Source organism: Myxocyprinus asiaticus, chromosome 15 (genome assembly GCF_019703515.2).
Source record: "Myxocyprinus asiaticus isolate MX2 ecotype Aquarium Trade chromosome 15, UBuf_Myxa_2, whole genome shotgun sequence".
NCBI lineage: Eukaryota > Metazoa > Chordata > Actinopteri > Cypriniformes > Catostomidae > Myxocyprinus > Myxocyprinus asiaticus.
The window spans coordinates 3,301,755-3,321,623 of NC_059358.1; the positions used below are offsets into that span (position 1 = coordinate 3,301,755).

The window sequence follows — 19,869 nt, forward strand, 5'->3', positions numbered from 1 at the left end:
ACGTAACAGATGGCGCTGTACTGCAGCACTGTGGCTCCACCCAAATCACTCAACTCTTATAACATTACCTATTCGAAGACTGAATTGCAGAGTCTGACATGGTCATCGAACAACAGTGATTTCTATGTCCTTATTGGCTGAATTAAAACTTTCAGGGGTGTTTGTGAGGGCTTTGTCTCTGGAACAATATCAAAGCTAACGTAGATTAATGCTCCATTGGGACTGTTTTACATTCAACCCCCTTCCAGTTGGCAGTAGTCTTTTGGACATTGAGAAAGCACCTCTGAATGTTCCACTTATCTCATCTATAGAATTCGACAGGAAGAGAACTGACAAGGATACAGTACAAGGATTGCAGTGTGCAGACTCAGAGAGAGAGAGAGAGAGATCTGAAATACAATCGTACAGAGTTAGGATAATAAAATGTCTGTCAACTTTCAAAAGGGAGGAGAAAGTGTTTCCCATATCGATATTATCGACACCCCCATGTCAGTGGACATCATCTTAAACAGATGCCAAAATGTGCTATATTTTCGATACCCCCATGTCAGTGGACATCATCTTAAACAGATGCCAAAATGTGCTATTCATTTATTTAGACTTACCGGTAAACCCCTTTTTAATGTGGAAAAAATGTGCACCTTTAAGAAAATCATTCCATTGAAATGAGCTTCAATCTTAAAAGGAATATTCCAGGTTCAATACAAGTTAAGCTCAATCGACAGCATTTGTAGCATAATGTTGATTACCACAAAAATTTATTTCGACTCGTCCCTTCTTAAAAAAAAAGAAGCAAAAATGGAGGTAACAGTGAGACACTTGCAATGGAAGTCAATGGGGCCAGTCGGTAAACTTTAATATACTGTTTCAAAAGTATAGCCACAAGGTGTAAACAATATGACAATTTAAACCCAGTGAACCCAGAATATTCCTTTAATGTTATACTTGCTCAGTTACATCATATGGTTTTCCCGGTAACACTTTACAATAAGATTTTATTTATAAACATTAGTTAACTACTTTACTTAACAATGAACAACAGCACTTATTAATCCTGGTTAATGTTAATTACAACATTTACTAATGTATTTTTAATATTTAAAGTTGTATATGTCAGCATTAGTTAATGCACTACAAACTAATAATAATTAATAATAAACAATCTTATCTTTATAAATGAATGAAGATTAATAAATGCTGTATAAATATATTGTTAGTTCATGATACCAAACAAATTTACCAGTAGTGGTACCATTATTTCTAAGTACATCAAACTTAAGACCCTAGTGTAATCCTAGTCGACTTTTGTACTATGAATATTAATAAATATTTAGTAAAACATAGTATAATTCATTATCCAAAAAAACAAATCAAACAAACAGTCAAATAATGTATTTGTCTCTAGAAAGCTTCAAGTGTCTCATAATCCATCAGCTTTCTTCAGTGCACAGTCTTCTCCATGTCACAGCGCTGAGAGAGGAAGAATTTGGTCCCTGCGCAATGTGACCTGCACCGCTTGCGGTTCGCTGAGTCCAGCCCAGCTTGCTCACAGAGTGTCTTCATAGGGCTCTCTCAGTCTTTCCCTTCTGTTGCTTTGATACCGGTGTCTCCTGCAGTGGGAAACAACAAGGGTTACTGAAAGGAATCGACTTGAATTAAATGCATGAAACTCAAATGCATCACGATATGCAATTTTATTTTTTTTGTTTCACGAAAGCATCTTTTAAGAGTAGAAAAGTGCTTAGAAAAATGACAGTTCTGCACACTGATCTCACTGTTTATTCAGCGACAGGTTGAAAGTCGGTCTGTGCTAACTGAAATTTGCAACTTAATCTTAGAATGAACGTTACTATAACAACATTTTTGCAACCTGAATTTTACGTGCCGTACTCTACGCTTCGTCGCAGTTTTCTGGTGAAAGGCGCTACAAAACTATTGAATGCGTTTTATTTACTTTCACACAAATCACGACTGCAATGGCTAATTATGACTATAAACACTTATTTTTCACACTATTACTCACACACCGCTATGACATCGAAACACTATTACTATAAAGCATCATTTGAACAACGACACATTTTAACGCTTCTATTACAGACACAACTACATTTACACACTTATTCCAACATGATTAGCTCCCGTGTACGTGGCTTGATTCATGCGTCCTTCACAAAGACGAATCTGCCCGATTCCAGGCTTGCTGAAACACCCCCAGATCATCACCGATCCTCCACCAAATTTTACAGTGGGTGCAAGACACTGTGGCTCGTAGGCCTCTCCAGGTCACCATTAGATGTCCAGGTGGAGGATCGGCGATGATCACACCAGCTATTGGTGGTGAGGAGAGAGTAGAGTGATAGAGCCAGTTCATGAATGGGGATTGTTAGGAGGCCATGATTGAGAAGGGCCACTGAGATCACATTTTTCCCCATTCTGATGGTTGATGTGAACATTAACTGAAGCTCCTGACCCATATCTGCATGATTTGATACATTACATTACTGCCATGCGATAGGTTGATTAGATAATCACATGACAACGTAGATGTACAGGTGTACCTAATAAAGTGGCCGGTGAGTGTATATATATATTTGATGTTTATATAGGCTGTAAAAAGCTTAATTTGGTAAATACTTAAATATAGAGCATTGCAATGGAGGCTAGTTTCTTTCATTTCAAAATAAAAGCCCCTTGTGTGTTTTGGGCTTGTTTATATTTAAAAGTCCCACATTAGGCACCAAATCTTCATTTTTTCTGATTATTATTGAAACTTTGGTGGAACAATAAACTGCATCTGGGATTTTGGACTCTTGTAGCTTATGTCTGTTCATGTCATCGCAAGGAAAGTCCAACAAATTTGTCATATACAGTGGGGGAAATAAGTATTGAACGTGTCAACGTTTTTTTCAGGTAAGTATATTTTTAATGAGGCTATTCACATGAAATTTTCACCAGACATCAGTATTAACTCAAGAAATCCGCAAATGTAAAGAATTCACAACACTGAAGTCCATAAATAAAGTTATGTGTAATAAAGTGGAATGACACAGGAAAAAAGTATTGAACACGCTAACTGAAATTGATTTAATACTTAATGGAGAAGCCCTTGTTTGTAATGGCAGCTTCAAGACGCTTCCTGTATGAAGAAATTAATCGGCCGCAGTATTCAGGTGTGATTTTGGCCCATTCTTCTAAACATATTGTCTTTAAATCTTGGAAGATTCCAGGGGGCCCTCTTGTGAACCTTTAGCTCTTTCCACAAATGTTCAATTGGATTCAAATCAGGTGATTAACTGGGCCATTCTAACATCTTGATTGAAACCAATTGAGAGTTTCCTTTGCTGTATGCTTTGGATCATTGTCCTGCTGGAAGGTCCACCCACATCTCATCTTCATCATCATCATCCTGGTGGATGGCAGCAGATTCTTCTCAAGAATCTCCTGGTAAAGGGCTCCATTCATCGTTCCTTCAATTATATGAAGTCTGCCAGTACCATGTGATGAAAAACAGCCCCACACCATGATGCTTCCACCTCCAAACTTCACTGTTGGTATAGTGTTTTTAGGGTGATGTGCAGTGCCATTTCTTCTCCAAACATGGTGTGTAGTTCAAGTTTGCTCTCGTCTGACCAGACTACAAGAGCTTCGACATGCCTTTTCTTTAGTAATGGAGTCTTGTGGGGTGAGCGTGCATAGAGGCCATGGCGGTGGAGTACTTCCAAGTGTTTCTGGAGCTCTTTCCGAGTGGTCCTTGGCCCTTGGGCTACTCTTCTGACTATTCTTCTGACTCCCTGGTCAGAAACCTTGCGAGGAGCTCCTGCGCGTGGCCGGTTGATGACGGAGTGATGTTGCTTCCACTTGCGGATAATGGCCCCAATGGTGCTTACTGGAAGATTCAGAAGTTTTGAAATACGTCTGTATCCAATTCCATCAATATGTTTCGCAACAATAAGGTTGCGAAGGTCTTGGGAGAGCTCTGCTTTTACCCATCATAAGATGTTTCTTGTGTGACACCTTGCTAACGAAAAGCCTTTTTATAGACCATCAATTTACTAACCCAGCTGATATTAATTTGCACAGATAGGAGGTATAATTACTTTCCAGCTACTTACGGATTTCAGCTGGTTCCTTGCCTTGGAGAACTGCTTTTTCTTAGCGTGTTCAATGCTTTTTTCCTGTCATTCCACTTTATTACACATAACTTTATTTATGGACTTTAATGTTGTGAATTCTTTACATTTGCGGATTTCTTGAGTTAATACTGATGTCTGGTGAAAATTTCATGTGAATAGCCTCATTAAAAATATACTTACTGAAAAAATGTTGATGCGTTCAATACTTATTTCCCCCACTGTAATTGTTCTGTAATTATTATTATTTGTATTTTTTTAACTATTGGCTGATTTATCCACTATCGGTCAACCTGTAGTTCAGATTCAGCTCCAAACTCACACCTCTGGTTCACCAACACACATCACCTTTAACATTTTGAATTTTTTACGTGTACATTATAATTTATTCAAAACAGAAGCCCAAGAGCATGCTGACCATCTTGTTCTCCATATTTTGATGAAGGATCTGAATTAGTCTTGTTTAGTGTGACCACACCTTAAAAATCAGTGTAATGCACAGCCTCTTATTACTGCTTTAACAAACACGGTGGCTTTTGAACTACAGGGTGGAGTCTTTAGAAGGCAACCGATGATGTGAATCAGTTATTCATTAGCAAACGGCATGCTTTGTGTTCGAAGATAGTTTCTCTTTGTTGATGGTTTTAAATGACAGACAATGTTTGCAATGAGATTTTTACTTTGGTGTGGCCTTCTCCCATTGAGTGTCAGTTAAAGGAGTGATCTTTTAACAAACTTAAAAGATTGTTTTTGTTAAAGATAATTTCTTTAACAAACATATGAGCTTCACATTTCTGCTTTTAAACCGTCAGAGCTGTTAGCCCCATAGACTTCTATTTTAAGGGTATTACTGTACAATTTTGTTCATGTTGAGATTATTCTCTGGGGTAATCGACATTATGCCACAAATGCTGTCAATAGAGCTTGTAATGAACCCGGAAAATTCTTTTAATGAACCTCCATAGTAGAAACGCCAGAGATGTGGCCACCAGCAGCAGCAGTAATGAACACACAACAACAGCAGTTGTGGCTTTGTTTTTCCTCTCGCATGGCTCTGAAACACACACACACACATCACATTAGTGTGGCTGTCATAAAACATATTTCAGGCAATTCATCAACATTTCAAGCAGTAACAGCTGTTATGTGTATTAAGCATAACGAACAGTAATAATGAACTTCTCCTAAAATTAATCATATATTACTTACATAATTCACATTTTAAATAATGCAAATAATGCTTCACAACCTGAATTTTTCGAAACCTGTCAAGAAAATGTCCTGCTCCTATTTTCCTCCAAGATCATAAGAAACAAATAAGAAACTATATTTTATACATAGAAAATGAAGCCAACTTTTGGGGCCATTAAGATTTTTTGCATTGTGACATTTTTATTGACAGTTATGCACAATTTGCTTCCCAATTCTCATTATGATATTCTCATTACTACAATGTGAAAAAAAAATTATTATTATTATATAAATTGTAAAGTATTTATTCATCATAGTACTCCTACCTTGGTACTGCCTTTCATATTTGCTGATTTTAATCCAAAACAAAAAATCTGTCTACAAAATAATCTTTTTTTACTCTAATACAGTAAAAATGACATTGATGAGACTTGTCATTGAAAACAATAGGAATAGTAAAAGTAAAATGTTCAGACACGTTACGGTCATGAGAAATGTGGGGTAAAGTGTGCTAAAGTGTCCTGAAAATAATGTCACAGTGCAAAAAAAATCTTAATCGTCCTAAATGCAGGCTTCATTTTCTTTATGCAAAATATATATTTTATTTGTATTTATATTTTTGGTTAAATATGACCAGGCAATATCCTAGCAACCCCATAAAAAAGCATTGTGGTGGTAATTTCTTTGCATGAACAAATGGGCTACCACGCTACCTAAACATTGTTCTATAATAGTTTGTGGTTTGATTGTCAGTGTTGTACCTGCAGTGTAGGTTGCAGAACTGTGGCCCAGTTTGTTGCTCACCACACAAGTGAAGTGTCCACAGAAGGTGCTGGAGACGTACAGAGATGTTCCATCTGTAGACACACGACCCACTTCCTCCGTCACAGCCGCTTGCTCGTGCAGCCAGGTGAAGGTGGGCTCAGTGCCCCACGCCTCCATACAGTGCAGAATGCAGTGAGACACATTCACCATCACTGATACATGATTTACTGCCACTGACACACACATATAAATAAACAGACTTAAAGGAATACTTTACCCACAACGGACATTAATTTACCTCAATCACCATTCACTTTCATTGTATGGAAAAAAGATGCAAGGATGATGTAGGGAATATAACTAGATATGCATTTTTTAAGGAAATGTCTGTGCTTGCAAGGCAGCAAAAGAATAACATTTTAGGTAAGTTTAGGTTTTAAGCATTAGATCTGTGCAATTGAAATTATGCATCAGAGCTTTTGCTTTTAATTTGTTGTGGTGACACTCAGCATGCGTGTTGTTTTCTGTCAGCTGTCTATGAGAACATATTCATTTTAAGTTTTATACAATTATTGCATTACCATTTGCTCCAACAGCAAAAGAAAATTATCCTCTGTATTGTTTCAACATCTTTCAAAAAAAGAGGAAATAATAGAGAGAGATGCAGTTACTGTACATTCAAAACAAATTTTTTTTGTTTTTTTGTTGATTTTCTCCCCAATTTGGAATGCCCAATTCCCAATGTGCTCTAAGTCCTCGTGGTGGTGTAGTGACTCGCCTCAATCCGGGTGGCGGAGGACGAATCTCAGTTGCCTCCACGTCTGAGACTGTCAATCCGCACATCTTATCACGTGGCTTGATGAGCGTGTTACCGCGGAGACGTAGCACGTGTGGAGGCTTCACGCTATTCTCCGCGACATCCACACACAACTCACCACGCACCCCACCGAGAGCGAGAACCACATTATAGCAACCACGAGGAGGTTACCTCATGCGACTCTACCCTCCCTAGCAACCGGGCCAATTTGGTTGCTTAGGAGACCTGGCTGGAGTCACTCAGCACGCCCTGGATTCAAACTCGTGACTCTAGGGGTGGTAGTCAGCTTCCTTACTCGCTGAGCTACCCAGGCCCCCGTTTTAGCCTATTTTTAAGATTTAGGCATTTCAATTTCATGACAAAATTCCATCAAATTGTGTAATATTTAGCTAAATTAAATTAACCTAAAATATATTGTTTTTTTTATTATTATTTTGTTAAAGATTACGCAATTAAATTTGATGGAATTTTGTTATGAAATTGAAATGTGTAAATCTTATAATTATTTTTTGAGAGCAGATAATTTTAGAAATTTTCACTAAATAATAAAAAATAAAAAATACTTATAATTTTGGAGGGGGCCTGGGTAGCTCAGCGAGTATTAACCCTGACTATCACCCCTGGAGTCGCCAGTTCGAATCCAGGGCGTGCTGAGTGACTCCAGCTAGGTCTCCTAAGCAACCAAATTGGCCTGGATGCTAGGGAGGGTAGAGTCATATGGGGTAACCTCCTTGTGGTTGTGATTAAGGGTTCTCACTCACAATGGGGCATGTGGTGAGTTGTGCGTGGATCACGGAGAGTAGCATGAGCCTCCACATGCTGTGAGTCTCCGCTGTGTCATGCACAACGAGTCACGTGATAAGTTGCGCGGATTGACGGTCTCAGAAGCGGAGGCAACTGAAACTTGTCCTCCGCCACCCAGATTGAGGTGAGTAACTGCGCCACCATGAGAACCTACTAAGTAGTGGGAATTGGACATTCCAAATTGGGAGTAAAAGGTGATAAAAAAAACTAAAAAATAAGGCAAATAAGGCAAAAACGCATCATCACAGGCTGTGAAAAGGGTCCAAACAGTGCAGCAGTAGTGGCCAATCAGAATTCCGTTTGCTAATTATTGCAATGCTGTAACTGCAGTGTTACATTAAAGGGATAGTTCACACAAAAATGAAAATTCTCTCATCATTTACTCACCCTCATGCCATCCCATATGTATGACTTTCTTTCTTCAGCTCTGTAGGTCCATACAATGCAAGTGAATGGTGACCAGAACTTTGAATCTCCAAAAATTCACATAAGGGGTGCGTAAAAGTAATCCGTATAACTCCAGTGGTTTAATCCATGTCTTCAGAAGCGATATGATTGGTGTGGGTGAGAAATATATCAATATTTAAGTCCTTTTTTTAAAATCTTTTTTTTTAACCATAAATCTCCACTTTCATTCTTCTTCTATTTTTTGGCAATTCACATTCTTCATGCACAATGCCACCTACTGGTTGGGGCTGGTCAAAGGTGGAGATTAAAAGAAAAAACAGGACTTAAATACTGATCTGTTTCTCACCCACACCTATCATATCACTTCAGAAGACATGGATTAAACCACTGGAGTTATTTGGATTACTTTTAGGCTGTCTTTATGTGATTTTTGAAGATTCAAAATTCTGGTCACCATTCACCTGCATTGTATGGACCAACAGAGCTGAAATATTCTTCTAAAAATTTCTGCTTGTGTTCTGCAGAAGAAAGAAAGTCATACACATCTGGGATGGCATGAGAGTGAGTAAATGATGAGAGAATTTTCATTTTTGGGTGAACTATCACTTTAAGTCGATGGGAAACATTAAATATTTGATTGAATACAATGCTGCCATGCAAGCACTATATACGAGGTGAAAACGAATGAAGAGATTTTAGAGCATCTTACGATAGTCTTGTACGATTTGCTGTTCTGATCGTCTCTGCCCTGATTGGTTTGTAACTGTAATTGTATATACGCCACTGTCCGCAGGTTCATAATCCCTGATCTTCAGAGTGAATCCTTGTTGGTCCACAGTCACCCTTTCATCAAATACTCTACCAGGAAACTCGGCCACTGTCAAATTCTTTGCCGAATTTTTTGCCTTGTGGTCCCACGTCACCTTGGCAACACGCTCACCATGTAGCAGGTCAGTTTGTACCTGTAAGATTAAACTATGACCTTTGATGACATATATTGGCTGCTGGTTTGTGAAGTGTAGGGACAAGCACTGGCCGCTCCAGAGCACTGCGGAATAACGGTGACAAAAAACATGTCATAAAACAGATAGTTACAACGAAAAAAATGTACTGGATGAGCCATGTATGAAGCCATTGTAAAATGACAATACATGCACACCTGTAGCAGCAGATTCTATAATTATCCTGCGTTAACATTGTGTCGGAATTACCGGAATTACAAGATAACACCTTGGATGTTCTATTGGAGCTGTTCACTTCCTCAGACCTGAGATATTATTTGCTTCTATGGCAACACTCATAATGTCAAAATGGATCTGTGTGTGGTTTTGTTGTTGATTACAGCAAGATTCTTAATTCACCAAAATGTTTAAGTACAAATTAAGCACTCCAGGTAACACTGGCTATAACAGAATGTTTAATCAAACAGAAAGATGTGTTCACTACCTTTAACTGTTGAGGCCACTGCAATATTGGCTCTTTTACATGGCGTCACGACTGTCAAGTTGGGGATTTCATAGAATTCTGTGTTTACGGGGGCCTGGGTAGCTCAGCGAGTATTGACGCTGACTACCACCCCTGGAGTTGCGAGTTCGAATCCAGGGTGTGCTGAGTGACTCCAGCCAGGTCTCCAAAGCAACCAAATTGCCCCTGTTGCTAGGGAGGGTAGAGTCACATGGGGTAACTTCCTCGTGGTCACGATTAGTGGTTTTCCCTCTCAATGGGGCGTGTCGTAAGTTGTGCGTGGATCGCGGAGAGTAGCATGAGCCTCCACATGCTGTGAGTCTCCGCGGTGTCATGCATAACGAGTCACGTGATAAGATGCGCTGATTGACAGTCTCAGAAGCGGAGGTAACTGAGACTTGTCCACCCAGATTGAGGTGAGTAACCGCGCCACCACGAGGACCTAGTAAGTAGTGGGAATTGGGCTTTCCAACATTGGGAGAAAAAAAGAGAGAATTGTGAGTTTACACTTTACGTAGACATCAGTCTTGTAATTACGATAATTCGGACATGACGTGAACGCATAATAATGCTCAAGCTGCTACAGTACGTTGCTTGACAACCGTAAATGGCTTACAGTTAGACAAATGAACTATACTACTTGTCTGAAGAATTGTTTATCATTAAATATAACTTTTTTGTAATTGCTGTAATTTTGAATATGAAAAATCAGAAATATGATAAAAGACACAAATGTTGAATAAATTGTCACATTTCTTTATAGAAAGAATCAAAATAAACAATTATTTTGCCAAGTAATGTAGTTTATTAGCTTAACTCTGTGCTGTTTACCATTCCCAAGCAAGGTTAAACTCTTAAAATTAGTCATTGAAAAAATAATATTGATTGAACATTAATCTGAATACTGGGGGACATGTTCCTCTTAATGTCTATGAATATTACGGCACTGCCTGAGACAACTGTCAATTATACATAGAAGCCCATCTCCGCCACGTGAAAAAAAAAAAAAAAAATCCAGCACATAAGTTATTATTTCAAGATATCTAATTATTTTGAGTTTGTATCTCATTACTTTGACATCCTGTCATTATTTTCACACACTATCTCATGAGTTTGACACACTACCTCATTGACACATTATCTCATTATTTTGAGTTCATTTCTTTTATTTGACGTGACGGAAATAGGCATTCAAAAATTATACAGTTTTGCATGCAAACAAAAATATCTGACAACAAAATGCTGCGACTGACCAATGAGAATCAAGTATTCCAAAAAGCTGTGTAATTCAACTTAAACAGGAAACGAAATCAACATAAACAGGCTCATAGAAACACAGGATGTGTGATTAACTGACTTGCCTGGACAAATGAAACATTTATGAAAACTTTTAAGAACAGGAACTCACAGCAGATTTGTAAAAGTAGGACAGTCCGAATAAAATGCGCTATTTGCAGTTCCATGTCACCTGCATGAAGAAGACAAGCTGCAAGACTGATATGCGAAAAACAGTTATTGCGACTAAAGGTCACACACATTATTGACACTGTCTGTAACTTTATGAGTGACATAACTAGATTATTTTCATTGAAGCCAGAGCAGACATGTATATAACTCACCACTCACAACTTCCTTAAAAAGACGCTTATGTCCAGAAAATAAATTAAACTAGACCAAAGCTCCAACAGAAAACGTACTCCAGTTGTGTTCCCTTTTTTGCTCAGTGCGTCGGGTTCACAAAGTGAGAAGTCTTTAGGCGTCACCTTGTTTTCAAGTGGGCCAATTTCCTCTTTCCATTTCCTCTGCTGGAAAGCCACCATTCTCTCTGTCCTTGAGCAGATCTTTCTGTGCTAAAACCCTCCCACACCTTTTCACCAATGAAATTCCATGACTTTTCCATTTGTTTATGATTATGGGATAATATATATATATATATATAATGTTTTGTTTGGGTCTGAAGGTTCACTCTGCCTCAGCAAACATAATGTTGGTGAACACAACTGTTATTTCACAAGTCAAAAGAGTTAACACGTTGGAATTTGGTGTTTGTTGGCATTTTACAGGCAGCAAACTACTCTGAGATACAAAGGCCATTTTAATAGCTCAAAAAACATACTTAGGGTTCATTCACACAAAATAAGCTCTTTTTTTTCCTTCTTGTGTATCTATGTAAACATGTGCCAGACAAATGTCTTTGACTATTGTGACACATCTTGCCATTTTTCTTAGGCAATTAGAGCATCACATTTAGCTTTAAAAGGAGCTCAACTTGTCAGGAAACCCCTGCTTTCGGTTCCATTCAGTCTAGCTGCTTTGAATGCAAGAACACATCCTGTGTGAACACCCCTTAAAATGTAGGCAGCAGCCAGTTGCAACAAACCCCTTAAGTTAAGAAAATCCCTAGTGATCATACCTCTAGGAATGATTTTGAATGATGAGAGGAATGCTTTTATAGTGCCACAGATCCAATGTGTTACATTTTTAAGTGAAATCGAATTAGAAATGTCTTACTTATCAAACTAGAATACAAGTAAACATTTTAACACACACCAGCTTTAAGGCGTTTGTTGCAACAGAGCCCAGGTTAATACTTCATGACTTTTCCTAATCTATTTTGTGATACAACCAAGGGTTAATTCCTCTATAATATCTGCCACCTGGGTTTTGCTTCTGCCAGAGGATTGTATTAAACTAGTGTAGATGGAAAATTAATGTTTACGTAAATATCATTACTATTTTTATAATACATAAAACATCCCCAAAACAAACAATTAAAAAAAACAGGGATGAAAATCATTTATTAGATTGCTCAAAGTGCAATTTTAGCTGATTAAATGTTTTAGGGCTAACCCTTAAATTTCCTAATATTTCCAGGTTGCACCATAAATGATTGTCCCTCTCCATCACCACCCATTGTGGTGAGAATCACACTCTCAATATTAGTTTAGTTTTTAAACTTTTATTCTCTTTAGAAACTTGAACACCAGTGTCTGCATATGATCCGGGTGACAGAAGAACAACTGAGGTAGACAACATAATATTTTCTTTCACAAAACATATACATTTTTTTAACAAGATAACTTATGCTCGTTCTCATAAAATGTTAACGTTTACAGGTTTACAAGTGAAAATAAAATAATAAATAAAAATGAAATAAAATCTTAGTGTAACATGAGGACTCAATTAGGCCCAGCCAACTCCCTCACATCTGTAGGCACCTACAAAGGCTGATTTCTGCTTCTCTTCAACATAATTACACTGAAATAAAAAGTTTATGTAAGAATGACTGTAAGTACACAGGCAGGGGCAATAAAGCTAAACAGACAATATCTCTATAATTGTTTTACCTTTTGGCTCAAAAGCATTAGTATTTTTAGTACGTGCTCACCCTCATGTTGCTCCAAAACCATATTACTTTCTTGAGCTGTTAAGGCGCAATCGCATTTTCCTTTGTGTGGCGAAATTCCGCAGACGAAGTACGCATGGGCGGATGTTGAGCACGTGTGAAATCAGCGAAAAAGCTTAATTGCCAAGCAGCCTCTTTTTAATGCTGCACTTTCTGGGACAGTGAATTTAAAAAGAAATGCACCATTAAAATGATATCCTGGTTCAGTGCGAGTACTGTAGTTGTGTACGAAGCACCCCCCACACAGAGGTCACTGCCTATCCAAGCAACTTCTTATTAACTAACGTGGCAAGTTCACCTATTAAAGTTCACCAAATTTGAACTCCACGCGAAATCTGCGAGGGGAAATTCTTCGCATGGATTCCCATTGAGATGACTGTATTTCGCCATGTGAAGGTAAATGTGAATGTGCCTTTAGCCAGAATATTAGGGATGGATCTTTTTTCCATTCAATGGAAGTGAAAGGTGACATTCGCCTTATGTGTTCCGCGGAAGAATGTAATTTGGGTTTGTAGCAACATGAGGGTGAGTAAATGATGACATCATTTATTTTCAAAAAATCAGCCATCATTGCCAAATATATTCAAAATGTAATACAAGTGCAATACTGTAAAAATCAAGTCAAATATAATCAAAGCATGATTCCCACACTGCTTTTCACATAAAACAGCAATTTTTACCTACATACAATACTGTATATGCCCGTTTTTACCAAACATTTTAATATATACAAAATGGCATGCAGAGACTTCATGAATATTTTTGTGTGATGATGCAAACAAACCACTGAATCAAGAGTTCTGAATCGATTCATTGAAACAGTCAGAACTGATTCACGAAAATTAATCGAACTTACAAATGTCTCATGCCATTTTTGCTACTGAAGTTTAAATCAGAGAAACTAGTAAAAACATCACTGTCTTACCGTTCTCAGGATTGTGAAACTAGTCTATTAATGCACATAATAATGACCAAATAAAATATGCATTTAATGATTTCAATATTGACTATGTCGCTATGTCAAAATCTTTGTGTACGAGTCTTCGATAGAACAGGAATGAGGTCTTACCAAGTTACAAAAAGTGCTGCTAATGCAACTCCAGTCACAATCAGTCCCTTAAAACAGGGCAAAGAGTTGGGAGGAGTTTCTGAGGACAAACACACAATACACAGCAGTCACAAACAAGCTTTAGACATGCTGAATGACATTATTATAATCTGTTCAGTTCCTAGTGAGCTTTTGCTGTCACATTGTAAGGCAACATCCTAGTTCACCCAAAAATGAAAATACTCTCATCATTTACTCACCCTCATGTCCCAGATGTGTATGACTTTCTTTCTTCTGCTGAACACAAGTCTTATGGATTACTTCTATGTTTCCTTTATGTGATTTTTGGAGCTACAAAAGTCTGATCAACATTCACTTGCATTATAAGGACCTACAGAGTTGAGATATTCTTCTAAAAATCTTTGTTTGTGTTCTGCTGAAGAAAGAAAGTCAGACACATCTGGGATGGCATGAGGGGGAGTAAATGATGAGAGAATTTCCATTTTTGGGTGAACTGTCCCTTTAAGGGACCAATTTAGAATGCTCTACATAAGCAGCGGTTTGTACAGTATCATCCAAACAGCACCTCACATGAGGGACACAGTTGGGCCGTTGAAAAATAAGGTCATTCGAGATTATAAAAATGAGAAACGTGTGCATGTTGGTTTCATACATTTTTGAAAAATATTTATAGGAATTTCAACAACAAAAAAAAATAAAGTTGTTTTCTTAGGGTTACTCCACCTGACCAGAGAAAAAAATGTGCCTTTCATAAAAATGTCAAAATATCTGATATTTGTTTTCTTCACACACTGTCTTGAGGGACTAAAGGGCTCCTCTCTGTTTCATGCTTTTGTCATATGACAATAGAATGACCATGCTATATTAATTGAAGTGCAATATATTTTTTTCATTATGGTAGAATATCTAAATTTTTCATGACGTTTATGTAGCTAGAATGATTTATTTTTTCAAAATACTATCTATCTATCTGTCTGTCTGTCTATCGTTCTGTCATTCTATCTGTTTCTCTGTCTGTCTGTCTCACTATCCATCCGTCCGTCTATCGTTCTGTCATTCTGTCTGTCTATCCATCTGTCTGTCATTCTATATCTGTCTGTCTGTCTATCGTTCTGTCATGTTTCTCTGTCTGTCTGTCTCACTATCTATCCATCCGTCCATCTATCGTTCTGTCATTCTGTCTGTCTATCCATCTGTCTGTCCGTCCATCATTCTATATCTGTCTGTCTGACTATCTATCGTTCTGTCATTCTATCTGTCTGCCTGTCTGTCTATCATTCTGTCATTCTATTTGTCTCTGTCTGTCCATCCGTTCGCCATCCTATATCTGTCTGTCTGTCTATCTATCGTTCTGTCATTCTGTCTGTCTATCCATCTGTCTGTCATTCTATATCTGTCTGTCGGACTATCTATTGTTCTGTCATTCTATCTGTCTGTCTGTCTGTCTCACTATCTATCCATTTGTCCACCTATTGTTCTGTCATTCTGTCTGTCTATCCATCTGTCTGTCCGTCCATCATTCTATATCTGTCTGTCTGACTATCTATCGTTCTGTCATTCTATCTGTCTGTCTCACAATCTATCCATCCGTCCATCTATCGTTCTGTCATTCTGTCTGTCTATCCATCTGTCTGTCATTCTATATCTGTCTGTCTGACTATCTATTATTTTGTCATTCTATCTGTCTGCCTGACTGTCTATCGTTCTGTCATTCTATTTGTCTCTCTCTGTCCATCCGTCCGCCATCCTATATCTGTCTGACTGTCTATCGTTCTGTCATTCTATCTGTTTCTCTGTCTGTCTGTCTCACTATCTATCCATCTGTCCATCTATCGTTCTGTCATTCTATCTGTCTGCCTGACTGTCTATCGTTCTGTCATTCTATTTGTCTCTCTCTGTCCATCCGTCCGCCATCCTATATCTGTCTGACTGTCTATCGTTCTGTCATTCTATCTGTTTCTCTGTCTGTCTGTCTCACTATCTATCCATCTGTCCATCTATCGTTCTGTCATTCTGTCTGTCTATCGTTCTATATCTGTCTGTCTGACTATCTATTGTTCTGTCATTCTATCTGTCTGTCTGTCTCTATCTATCCATCCGTCCGTCTGTCATTCTATATCTGTCTGTCTGACTATCTATCGTTCTGTCATTCTCTGTCTGTCTATCGTTCTGTCATTCTATTTGTCTCTGTCTGTCCATCCGTCCACCGTCCTATATCTGTCTGTCTGACTAACTATCATTCTGTCATTCTATCTGTTTCTCTGTCTGTCTGTCTCACTATTTATCTATCCATCCGTCTGTCTATCGTTCTGTCATTCTGTCTGTCTATCCATCTGTCTGTCATTCTATATCTGTCTATCTATTGTTCTGTCATTCTATCTGTCTGTCTGTCTCACAATCTATCCATCCGTCCATCTATCGTTCTGTCAGTCTATCCATCTGTCTGTCGTTCTATATCTGTCTGTCTGACTATCTATTGTTCTGTCATTCTATCTGTCTGTCTCACAATCTATCCATCCGTCCGTCTATCGTTCTGTTATTCTGTCTGTCTATCCATTTGTCTGTCCGTCCGTCTGTCATTCTATATCTGTCTGTCTGACTACCTATCGTTGTCATTCTTTCTATTTGTCTCTCTGTCTGTCCATCCGTCCGCCGTCCTATATCTGTCTGTCTGACTATCTATCGTTCTGTCATTCTAACTGTCTGTCTGTCTATTGTTCTGTCATTCTAACTGTCTGTCTGCCTGCCTGCCTATCTATCTATCCATCCATCCGTCCCTTCGTCTGTCTGTCGTTCTATATCTGTCTGTCTGACTATCTATCGTTCTGTCATTCTACCTGTCCGTCTGTCCATCCATCCATCCATCTGTCTATCATTCTGTTATTCCATCTGTCTGTCTGTCTATCTGTGTATCCATCTGTCTGTCTGTCATTCTATATCTGTCTGTCTGACTATCTATTGTTCTGTCATTCTATCTGTCTGTCTCACAATCTATCCATCCGTCCATCTATCGTTCTGTCATTCTGTCTGTCTATCCATCTGTCTGTCATTCTATATCTGTCTATCTATTGTTCTGTCATTCTATCTGTCTGTCTGTCCGTCTGTCCATCCATCCATCTGTCTATCGTTCTGTCATTCCATCTGTCTGTCTGTCTGTCTGTCTGTCTATCTATCAATCAGTTTTTGACAGGTTTCGTGAAAAACTTTGTGTTTGTTAAGTTTTAAAGTACCTTTAGATGTTTCAAAATGTGTTGTCACTTTTCCAAGACTGCTGTGGATGACGCAGGTGTAGTTCTCTCCTTTGATCTCTGCGATGTTGAGTCTCCTGCCATCTGCTAACAGGGCGGTTTGACTGGTTACTGCAACGTCATCCACAAACCATGAGAACTGAGGGGTATCCCACTGCACCATGTCATTTGTATCCACAACACACTCTAACACATGTGCAATGGACGCCTTTGGAGGTTCCTCTAAAAGAAGACAAGGAAATGTTTGGCTTGTTAATGCATAACATGTCCATGAACCTATTTATTTTGCTCATTTCCACAAAATAAACCATGATGTGAATCAGAGAGATCGTATACAGTTTGGCGATCATTATATAAAAAATATTTGACCAATCACAATGAAGAATTCCAGAGAGTCTTGCAATACGACATCATAAAAGCAGCAGGCATAATAATGATGAAAGAATGTGTAAAATGCTGTTTAAATGGAGTTTGGTATGTAACACTGCAAGACATGTCAACTACTTGTGAAAGAAACAGTCCTGCTAATCTAGTTTTCTGCATTCTTGGCATGCAAACTTCAAATGTAACTTTGGGTTGGCATGCACAGAAAATATGCAAAGCAGCTGGTATAAAGGTCAGTCAGATACATACAGTAACATTTGCATAGTTAAAACTGAAATACCTCCTTACATACCCATCATGCGCACTTCAATTGAGTCATGCTGTTGTTCTCCATTACTGTCTGTGACTGTAACCTTATAGACACCAAAATCGCGTTCTGAAATATTTGTGATCCGCAGAAGTGCATCATCCTTCTCCAAAGATATCCTTTGGTCATGGGCTGTCCCTGATATTCTGACATTGTCCTGTCCTCTCTCGCGGTCCCACGTCACCATGTCTATCTTATCTTCTGGGTTCTTCTGAAATACGGCCTCCAAAACCAGGGTTTTTCTCAGCGCCACATAGAGGGGCTGCCCAGTTTTAAAGTTTACAGATATTCTTCCATGAAGAGAAACCGGGACTGTTGACAGTTATTAAAATATGATCAGTATCTGGGTAGATGACAAATGGACATTAGCTTTTTTTTTATTTATTTTTTTCCAACATGAAGATTTAAGGTTTAACTTCATATAGGGGGTACAGTTTAGTTTAGTTTTTAATTAACTTTTTGCTTTTAACTGTTCATGCAAATCGCCCTCCAGTGTGGCAAATGAATTAAAAAAAGTACAAATATTCTATATATCTAGTAATGCCTTTTTTTTTTTTTTTTTATCTTATTTATGCTGGAAATCTGTCTTTCTATTATGTGGAGGAGGCATCACACAGCAGGGTTGAATTCATTAACATTGAAGTTGTTCCACAAACATTAGGGGGTAAAACTTTTTTTTGAAAGTACAAGATTAAAAATGTTATTACTTCCTGTTGGGGTCCTAATTAGCTGCATTATCAAGGATCCTCAAGAGATTACCCAATTAGAAATATATATATATATATATATATATATATATATATATATATTGTTCATTTTCAATGTTTATGGACAAAAACTGTCCTTTGCTGTCCAGCCAAGTGATGGAAATAAAAAAAAAAAAAAAAAAAAAAAAATGTCTTTGAAGACAATAAAATTGCATGTCATGGCAAGTGCACGTATAGGTTTTATATAGCGTTTTATAGATTCAATAACGTCACACAACTTACTCATAGTGATCATGAAACACAGAATCCACACCAGCCTCCATACTCCCATCACTTGACAATTCTGAGAAAATTAGAGATAACAGTGCAAAAAAAAATGAAAATAAAGAGATTACTGATGGTTAACTCGTTCACTCACGTCAGACAAACAGGTGATAAATTAATTGCATAATTTGCCTATATATATACACACTTACTTTGACTTTCGAGGCTTCACCTCACGTGTTGCCGTCGTTCTGCCACTAAGTTTTTATTACAACAAAATAAACGAGTTTTACGGAAAATAACGTCAATTGTTCATCCTCTATGAAAGCTCGAGACGCAAATCCAACAGTGTCTGACGTCATTGGTACGTCACGTACTTTTAATCAGGCTCTGTTGTATTTGCATAAGCAGAGGTGTAAAGCTACTCAGGCTCACTGAGTTCTTAGCTGAAGTGGAATACTTAGTTAAGTCTTTAAGATTGCTCATGAATAATAAATGTTCTTCTTTTTTTAGATATTATGATGAATTTTTTTGTGTGCCGTGAACCAGGACAAATATTAAGAGAGTTTTTTTTTTTCTTCTTTTTTATTTATTGTCAATGCCTTTGATGTATATGCACTTACATTTATACAATTGTTAGCCTTTTTTTGTGTTCCCAGTAAAAAAAAATAAAAAAAAATATTATATATATATATATATATATATATATATATATATTAAATAAGGCTCTGTTGTGATGTAATATAAGTGTAGATAAAAAGATGTGGATAAAACAACAACATTATAAAATGAAAATTATGATTTTAAAAGCTTACTATTTATGAAATCTTATAAAATGTTAGATATTTATGAGTATATTAACAGTTGGAGAATATATTGATCCTTGGCCAAACTATATTTTA

General features: G+C 37.7%; 1 protein-coding gene across 6 annotated transcripts; it reads right to left on the minus strand.

The window, feature by feature from the left end:
* Positions 1–915: 915 nt before the first annotated feature.
* LOC127453175 (muscle, skeletal receptor tyrosine protein kinase-like) lies at positions 916–19,556 on the minus strand. Of its 6 annotated transcripts, none has more exons than XM_051719393.1 (8): positions 11,202–11,360; positions 10,991–11,076; positions 9,782–10,024; positions 9,565–9,660; positions 8,828–9,166; positions 6,086–6,322; positions 5,091–5,187; positions 916–1,610 (listed from the first exon to the last, which is right to left on the minus strand). In XM_051719393.1, exons 2-8 carry the CDS (start codon positions 11,043–11,045, stop codon positions 1,547–1,549), a joined length of 1,131 nt encoding a protein of 376 aa, XP_051575353.1. In that variant the 5' UTR covers positions 11,046–11,076; positions 11,202–11,360; the 3' UTR covers positions 916–1,546. The 6 variants fall into 6 exon arrangements, 4 of the variants coding, with proteins under 4 accessions (XP_051575353.1, XP_051575355.1, XP_051575356.1 ...); XM_051719395.1 differs by having other exon boundaries at positions 10,991–11,050; positions 11,202–11,352; XR_007899371.1 differs by lacking the exons at positions 916–1,610; positions 5,091–5,187; positions 8,828–9,166; positions 9,565–9,660; positions 9,782–10,024 and adding exons at positions 14,058–14,136; positions 17,288–17,527; positions 17,982–18,308; positions 18,986–19,046; positions 19,180–19,556 and having other exon boundaries at positions 6,193–6,322; positions 10,991–11,050; positions 11,202–12,840.
* Between the last annotated feature and the right edge of the window lie 313 nt (positions 19,557–19,869).